Below are 8,489 nucleotides of genomic sequence, written 5' to 3'. Positions count from 1 at the left end.
TATATATATATATATATATATATATATATATATATATATATGCGTGTGTGTGTGAAGACCTCAGAGGTTTGGTAAAAGATTGTTTGAACAAGTAGGATAGGCTAGGAAACAAACTGCACAGGTCAGGTGTAAAGTTACACACTCCCTCCCCACCATGAACATGTTAGCAGCAGCAGCAGCGAGCTTCACTTTTGCCCTGTATTAGGTTTCTAATAGTAGGTTTTGGATAATCGGATAATAAAAAAAGAAATCGGCACATTCTGTGGACTTTTTTTCACTTGAGCCTATTTTGCACAATATTAAAAATACATAGAAATGTAAATAAATAAATTATTCAATTAATTTTAAATAAGGGCATACACATTTTATTACCTAAAATGCAATAGCATAGCATTCCTTTGGTGAATCTGATCATTGGTAGCAAATAATGCATCTACAAATAAAAAGAAAATGCATCTTTTTATTTGTATATGTCACATGTTGTCACAGCAACACGTGACCATCTCAGTCCTTTCTGCTTGACTTAGCATCAGTACAGTGTAGGACTGGTCTGTTGCTTATTATTGTTGTTTTTTGATTAACCAATTAATAATTGGACAGCAAAAGATTATTAATAGAAATTTCTTTTAAAGAACTTGAACCAAGTGAAGCTAAAATTATGTCAGTCGAGGAGTTCTGGGTGAAACATATTTACAGACAAAGAAGTTGTTTTTTTTGTTGTTTTTTTACCTGACATGGAAAATGTTTTTGTACAGTTTTTGCTTATTTACTGTTCTGATGGTGTTCTTTCGGGATGTGCAGTCTAGTTAACCATTAATTAATTGCTAAATGAGTTTACGATTTATTTGATTAATTCTTACAAATAAAGTTCGTGGTTGAAACATGACAAAATATGAAAGGTTTATAGGGGTATATTAATACTTTGCAAGGCGCTGTAAATAGTGCTCATGTCACATCTTTGATCTTCCCTATCTGAGACAACATTGACACAAAGAGAAGGCAGCGAGGTGGATAAAGTGATAGGGTGGGGGGAAGCGATGAGCACAGCCTCTCTGTGTACTTTGGATCGCTTGAGCAAGCTGGTTAGACTTCCTACTTTGAGTTTGACATTGTTCTCACATGATTCAAGTGAACTGGAGGCAAAGCAGTGACCTGTGAACAGACCCGAGGAGGGGAGAGCAGGCGGCTGATAACGTGTCACTCGAATGGTGATTACTTTTCAGCATCAGGTCATGTGATCTGGACTAATGCTAACACAGCTTTTACATTTTCTCCCATAGCTGACTTATCTGAGCCTGAAAACTTTTTTTAAAAGAGGGTTATGTTTATTTCCTCTCTGTCTTCACTCTGGAGTTTAGGACAGTGTTAAAGTCCCGACTGCAAAAGGCGTCTTTCTTGGGCATTATCGTGTCAAAGTCCTCATGACCGTCTTATCAAGCAGGAAATATGTTGCCTGAAATTTCCTGGAATGCATGCGAGGCCAGGGCATCTGAAATAATGGAGGGGGGGAAGCGTTTCCGATTCATATTCCTAAATTAGATCCAGTTTTTCTCTCTCTCTCTGTGTGTGTGTGTGTGTGTGTGTGTGTGTGTGTTCGTTTTGTGCCTTTGATGAAAAGGGATCGTAAAATGAAAGTGATGAATGAACGATAAAAGGGTCTTGCCCATGGATTTTATTCAGCAAATGTGTGGTTCCTTGAGTCAACAGTCTGTCCTTTTGGCCCTGGCTGAGATCCCATGACTTGCACAATGAGTGAGGACATTATGAGGACAAAGCAGAGAGTGTGGCACATTTGTCTGTTAGTTGCATGTGTGGCTCATCGTTCATACATTTTTTTTAAACCTCAAGTACAAGTTTTGTCTTGACAGTGTTTTAAAAAAGAGCTTTGAACATGCAGGACATTGTAATAAAAATAAAATACTCATACGCCATGACGTTTTAGATTTATAGATGATGGTTGTGTAAAGCTTTTTATTTTTCTTTATCACCTGCTTTTGAAACTTGTTTATCTTCATCTTCTTTGGTTAATGTAACTCAGACGATTCATTGATATCATCCAACGGCAGACATCAGGGGGCTCTGTGCTTATGATAAATAAAAAAATAAAATAAATTCCTTGCACATTTTGCTCTATTTTACTGTATATCTTAGACCAGATCATCATTTAAATAAATGATCAAGAAAGCAGACAAAAAAAAAAGATAAAAAGAGGAAACTATTGTAGTTCTACCAGCACATACAGTACTTTCACATAAGCTAGATACCTGTCCACCAGAGTTAAAACATTTACCAAGAAAAGGTCACAAAGGAAAACCTGACCCAGTTCCAATCAATACTTTTATCCATCAGTCCAAGCCGATATCTCAGTTGCTGCTGCGTTTTAACACTCTTATCCTACAGTGTGTGCTTTGTCTCACTACATGACAACGCTGTACAACACATGTCCTGCCTGCGCCGACGCTCATCCCCCATCCGTCCCCCCTGTGTCCCTTGGGTGCTTGGAGAGATGATCACTCCAATATCAGCAGAGTCAATTATTCATGCAGATGGGTGCAAGCAGGATAATGTTCAGCTCTGGGGAAAAGAAAAAGAGGATGGGAAAAGTTTGATGTTTGTGACACATACCAACATAGGCAGTACCTTTATGGTGCCTAACTCCGCTAAATACGCCCACGCAGTTTCAATTTTCTAATAAAACCGTGACCCTTCTCTTCCTCCGTGCAGCTTTCATGTAGTGTCGTGTTGCCTCAGTGAGCAGAGAGGAGTAGGCATGTTTCCCTTAGGCTGGTTTTATATTGTTCTGTAGCATAGATGAGACATTGTAATAAGGCTCTGATGGATTACTCTGGAAGCAGATGGTGGCTCGGTCATCTTGTCCTGCATTCATGCATGAAAACATCCCTGCGCATGCTTTAACACAACCCAGTAAAAGCCTTTTGAAAGTTTTCACACCCTCGAACATGTAGCTGCAGTAGATTTGCAGCTAAAGATTATTTTAGTAATAGATTATTCTGGAAATTAATCTATTAATCAGGTTAAAAAAAATGTTGGCACATTTTGCAGATTTTTTACTTAACTGCTTATTTTAGACAACATTTGAATACTGTAAAAAAAAATGCAATCAAATTATGTAAAGAAAATAGGACAACCTATAAGAGCAAGTGTGTTTTTATCACAATAAAGTGATTTTTAAAATCCCTTTAATGAAAAACTCAACATTTTGATAACTTTTAAACTCCCATCACTCCTTACTGGCTGATGGTGAAAACAGTAGGTAAAAATCCCTTGGAGGAGTATGTTACCGTTTGAGGGGAATAAAAGTGAAAAATGGCCAAAAATTGCTGCCTCTCTGTATATTTTAGGACATTCTATAAAGAGACTTTTTTTTCTTGATTTGAGCAGGGTGCGGATCTACCTACATACCAAATTACAGATCTCTACAAAGTACTGCTCAGCCTATCTTAGTTTAGGGGGCGCTGTAGAGCAGTTTGACCACGCCCACTTTCAATTTCATTAAAATGTTTGATTTGTCGGGATTCTGATTTAGTTGTGGAGCTCTTATCCCTACTAATGTTTGGATAAATGTTGAATCTGGGCCACTTTATCTGACCACTCTTTCTAGGGATCTTGGTCAAGTTCATGTGAATTGGGTGATTTCCTGCCATAGACTCAGCACAATGCACAATAGGGGCCATTATAGTATAGTTTGCATTATCTGTTCTAAAACCAGTTTTAAGTTGTGTTTTGGTATCGTTTTCTCCTTGGAACACAAAAGTGTAAAGTAAGTTCAACAGGAACCACCAAGGAGTGAGTCTACCATTAAATGAAAACCACCAGTGTAATGGTCACAGTGAAGCAGTTTAACATTGTCTGTTTCCCTGGTGCATTGGCAGACAGTGCCTGGGGTAGTGAGGGGCCTCTACATGTTTCACCTGAACAGCTAGGTGGTTGAAAGTTGGACATCTGTACAAACTTGTGTTCCAACACGACTGATCCAAAACACACACCAAACCACTGGGTTTTGGAATAGATGTAGCTGGCTAACTTTGAGCTTAGCTAGCTTAAAGTTAGACCAAGTCTATGCCAGGAAACAAGCCCATTTAAATTAAACTGCATTTCCAAAAAGAAATGGGGTCAAATATGTAGTCAGAATTATGCCAATCATTGTCAATGAAACTGCCTACAAAAACTGTGTGGAAGATAGGCATTTTGTTAAGGGACGTCCAAATTATTACTGAGAGTAAATGTTTATATTTGAGCCTTTATGTATGTATGATTTTGCTCCGGTGTGGATTAGAGACAATACACAAAAAACTGTCTACTGAGTGAGCTTCCACATTGATCTACTGACCAAACACAAGTAGTTCTGAAGCTCTGGTCATGATCATCAAACATTCAGGTTTTTGTGTTTCTGGATTACCAGGAAGAACTTACTAACTTCATGATATTTTTCACCATTTTAGACCATCATGGAAGGCAACGATGATGTGCGTCTGAACGCAGCACAGCCGCAGAATGATGCTGAGGAGGGAAGAGGGGAAGTCCTTGGTAAAGTGGAAGACGGAGCAAACCCTCTTGCCGGTGACTCCGTGACCAAAGGAGGGCTCTCTAACCACATAGACGATCCATCGCCATCGGTGGTCGGTCCCGCAGCCGAGTCTCCTGGAGGAGTGGCCCTGAAAGTGGCCACCACCGTCCTCCACCCTGTGTGTCTGGGAGAGAGTCCGCTGATGCTGCCCATCCACCTCCAGATGGCCGGAGCGGCCGCGCCTCAGCTCGGACAAATAGGGGCGGCGCCATTTTTGATAGCAGGCCAAAGCCCGGTGTCACTCCCATTGGTCCTAGACCAGCAGGTCCTCCAGCACATGAGTCCGACCATCATCCCTCAAAGCGCCACCTGTGCGCAACTGCCCCTCCAGAACAATGTCCTGTGTCAGAATGCTCTGTCGTTCAGTTTGCCTCCAGCTATCGACCCAAAGGCAGCTGGACAGACACAGGAAGCCAGCCTGCTGTCCCTCCTGCAAAATCCGGCATTTGCAGCCATCCTGCAGGATCTTTTCCCTCCTCAGGCAGGATCTTCTGCCTGTCAGTCCCCAGGCTCTGCCTTTTTCCCCCTTCCTCCCCTTACACCTCCCTACACCTCCCCATTGGCTCCTCTGGTTCCCCCTGCCACTCTCTTAGTCCCCTATCCTGTGATCATTCCCCTCCCAGTGCCTCTGCCTGTCCCTCTCCCCATCCCGATCCCCATTGCTCAAAGTGAGGACTCGAAAGGGAGCATGCCAAAACCAGTTTGCACTGTGAATAAAAGCACTCAGACGTCACCAAGAGATACTACCTCTCCCTCTTTATCTTCAAAGAAGTGCACGCCTCAACCACAGCCACAGAACGCGTCCCTGTCCTCACTGCCTCTAGAGGAAGGACAGGTCCTGGACCTTTCCGTCAGGGCGTGTCCGATCGAACCAAAACAGGAAAATCCCAGTCCTCACCAGGACAACGTGCTTGATCTGTCCGTGCCCAGCGTCAGGAAAAAGTGTGTCCAGTCAGAGAAGAAAGTAGCTTTAGAGTCTGGCCAAGGCGCCACCAATGCCGCGTTGTCACTGGGCGTCGAATGCACGCCGGGTTTAGATTCCAAACTCCTGGGCAGCTTGACCTCACTGGAGTTCAGCCGGCAACACAAGTGGCTGGTTGACACCGGCGTCGCTGGATCCAGCTCTCTGAACCAGGAGGCGTCTCTCGGCGGAGCCGGGAACCTGGAGATAGTCAGCACATCGCAGACGGCCAAGGTCATCGTCTCCGTGAAGGACGCCATTCCTGCCATCCTGTGTGGGAAAATCAAAGGCCTTTCAGGGGTCTCCACCAAGAACTTCTCCATCAAACGGGATGGCAGCCAGGGGGCCTCCCTGCAGCAACTCTACGCCATGCCGTCATCGTCTCACGGGGAGCAAGACCCCAACAACACCCATAAAAAGGTCACTAAAAACAGAGCCATCAAGCTAAAGAAGGTCAGCTCCCAGGAGATCCACTTCCTCCCAATTAAGAAGCAGAGACTTGCTGCGCTGCTGCCTAGGAAGTGAGAGGGCTCCCAGGAGGGAGGAGAGGGGAGATTAATGGCTGCATGACTCCACCATCTCCCCTGATAGTATAATATAACACTCACATGAGGGGCATTCTGCACTGAGAATCAAACATTCATCTGTCCAATCAGAGAGCAGCTTTGGCTCAGAAAGCAAAGCTCTGTGTGAGATATTAAATTTCTCTGAACTGCTGTGTTTTTTTCTTTAGTAATGCGTGAGAATACGTTGTGTTATTATACTGAAATGTGTTGTGTATGGCAGCTTCTCTCACTCATTGTGTGTGTCTCAGTAAATGGGAGACGTCGATTTTGTAACACGTCACATAAACCCAAACAATCCCTTTCAGGCACGGTAAAGAGGCACGGCTCCCATTCCTCCGTCCAAGCTTTCCGTTCCACATGTACGTTTTTCATAGAAGTGCACTGAAAACCTGAAAAAAAAAAAAAAGGTGTATACTGGTTTGACCAAGACTGTTCAAACATGTCACTGGAAATTCCCACTGACATCGAAGCTCACTGGAGCGAAGCGCTCCTTCCTGATTGGTCGGGGTGATTTAGCACGACAGGCTAACGAAGACTTAGCAAAGACCGCAGCCGTAAATTCATTGGACAAATCTTGCCAACATCTGACAGTCGCAAAGCAAGATGGCTTCGTATTTTCCTGAAAAGCAAAGGCTTTTGTAATGGTTTTCACTTTTAATCCGTGAGTTGATCGGAACGCAGGGAAAACTAATGGGGTGGGTGGGAATAAGAGCTGCTTTTGTTGTGTCACGATGCCTTGCGAACGTATTTTAATTGTTTTGTTTTGTTTTTTTTCCACATTTTGTCCGTTTATCACCACAAACTAGAGTCTGTTTTATTGGGATTTTATGTGATCAATCAACACAAAACAGCTCACAGCTGTAAAGTGAAAGGAAAAAAATATTCCTAAAATAATGGCCATTTTTTGCCAGGAGATTTTGTCAACAAAATAAAGAAATATAAAGGGTTCTTTTGAAAAGGTAAAAAAAAAAAGACATCACTTTTGACACACACACAAAAAATCGACGTAGGCCATTATTTTAGGAAGGTGATATATTTTACAATAAAAGAAATCTGAAAAGTGTGGCATGCAGATATCTAAAGTCACAACTTATTTAAAAGTCTTTGACCCCATTTTGTTACCAATTTTTGCCTCTTTTAATCTTAATTTGTTTCCCCATTAACCTCTGACCAGCTTCCCAATCACATCACCACATCATGATGCTGCCACCACCATGTTTTATGGTGGGGGAATGTATGTTCAGATTGATTAGAACAGAGTACATTTGGTAAAAAAAAAAAAAAAAGAAAAGATAATCACAATGTAAATTTTCCTTTCATTTCACAATTTTGTATTTATTTGTGTTGGTTTATCTAATAAAACCCCACTAAAAACAAATCAAAGATTGCAGTTTTAACTTGATAAAATGTGGAACATTTCAAGGAGTTTGAATACGTTGCAGATACTGTAGCCAAAGCTGATAAAATGCCTCACGGCATACATGTAAAAGCCTGTAACACCTTACTGTTTGTTAACTTATTAACATTTATTTAACCTCCACAGTACGGAAAGTATTTCCTTTACATTAGTGGAGAAAGAAAAAAAAACTGTGCGTGTTTGTTTTGTATGTGACTCGTCCATTATTAGTATTGATCTGACAACATCCTGCTTTCTTTTACCCAACATGTCATGTAAAAGTTGCTTTTTTTTCCTTGTTTTTGATGTTTCTCTCCGTGGTAAGGACCAGAGTTGTGAATGTGGAGCGTGTCGTTGATTTGAGTGCACTTTGTAATCGTTTTCAGTTGAAAAACGCCCGGCCGCTCCGCCGAGACGTCACCCTCGTCGTTTATGATGAGTTCATGGGGTTGTGTAAAACGGACTAGCAGCAGGCCAAGAACTAACAGCAGCCACATGCAGACTGTCTGGATGAGCTGAGATGGAAAATACCTTGAAGCTCCACGTTTTTCCGTTTCTCTATATTTGTGTCTCCGTTCCTCAGCAATCCCAGAATATCTGACGCCTGCGTTCCTCTCCAGAAGAGAGCGGCTTTGAAATAATCACTTTACATGGACTGGATCTCCCTCTAATTTATTATTTGTGCACCTTTTTATTTATGTAAATGTGTGTTTTTTGTTTGTTTTTTTAATGTTCCAGATGGTCAAGCCAGGAGACAAGGTGAGGGATTATCAACAGCATTTTTATGTCAGTCTCTCTACTTCTCCTCATGGCTGCAGTTTAAAAAAATAATAATAATAAGGGTGAAGGATCACATGTGGAAATGTGTATTTAATTATTTGCTATGTGTTGTGTGCGTGAGCTTTTTTTTATATGAGAGCAAACTGAATTTTTCAAGCCGTTTAGTGTGTCGACTTGATTCTTTCTTTGGGATTTCTC

The 8,489-nt window shown here is 41.8% G+C and overlaps 1 protein-coding gene across 1 annotated transcript in view; it reads left to right on the top strand.

Annotated features, from left to right (window-relative positions):
• rai2 (retinoic acid induced 2) overlaps positions 1–7,103 on the top strand; it is a 14,293-nt gene extending 7,190 nt beyond the window's left edge. Inside the window, exon 2 of the mRNA XM_015026746.1 lies at positions 4,464–7,103. Within this exon, the coding sequence (XP_014882232.1) occupies positions 4,470–6,074 (1,605 nt within the window). The 5' untranslated portion in view covers positions 4,464–4,469 and the 3' untranslated portion in view covers positions 6,075–7,103. The remainder of the gene's footprint in view (positions 1–4,463) is intronic.
• Positions 7,104–8,489: the final 1,386 nt, after the last annotated feature.

This window comes from Poecilia latipinna, unplaced genomic scaffold, assembly GCF_001443285.1.
Source record: "Poecilia latipinna isolate Pla-1442-1.1 unplaced genomic scaffold, P_latipinna-1.0 Scaffold7, whole genome shotgun sequence".
NCBI lineage: Eukaryota > Metazoa > Chordata > Actinopteri > Cyprinodontiformes > Poeciliidae > Poecilia > Poecilia latipinna.
Note: the sequence above shows the minus strand (reverse complement) of the source record. Positions and strands in the feature narration are given on the sequence as shown.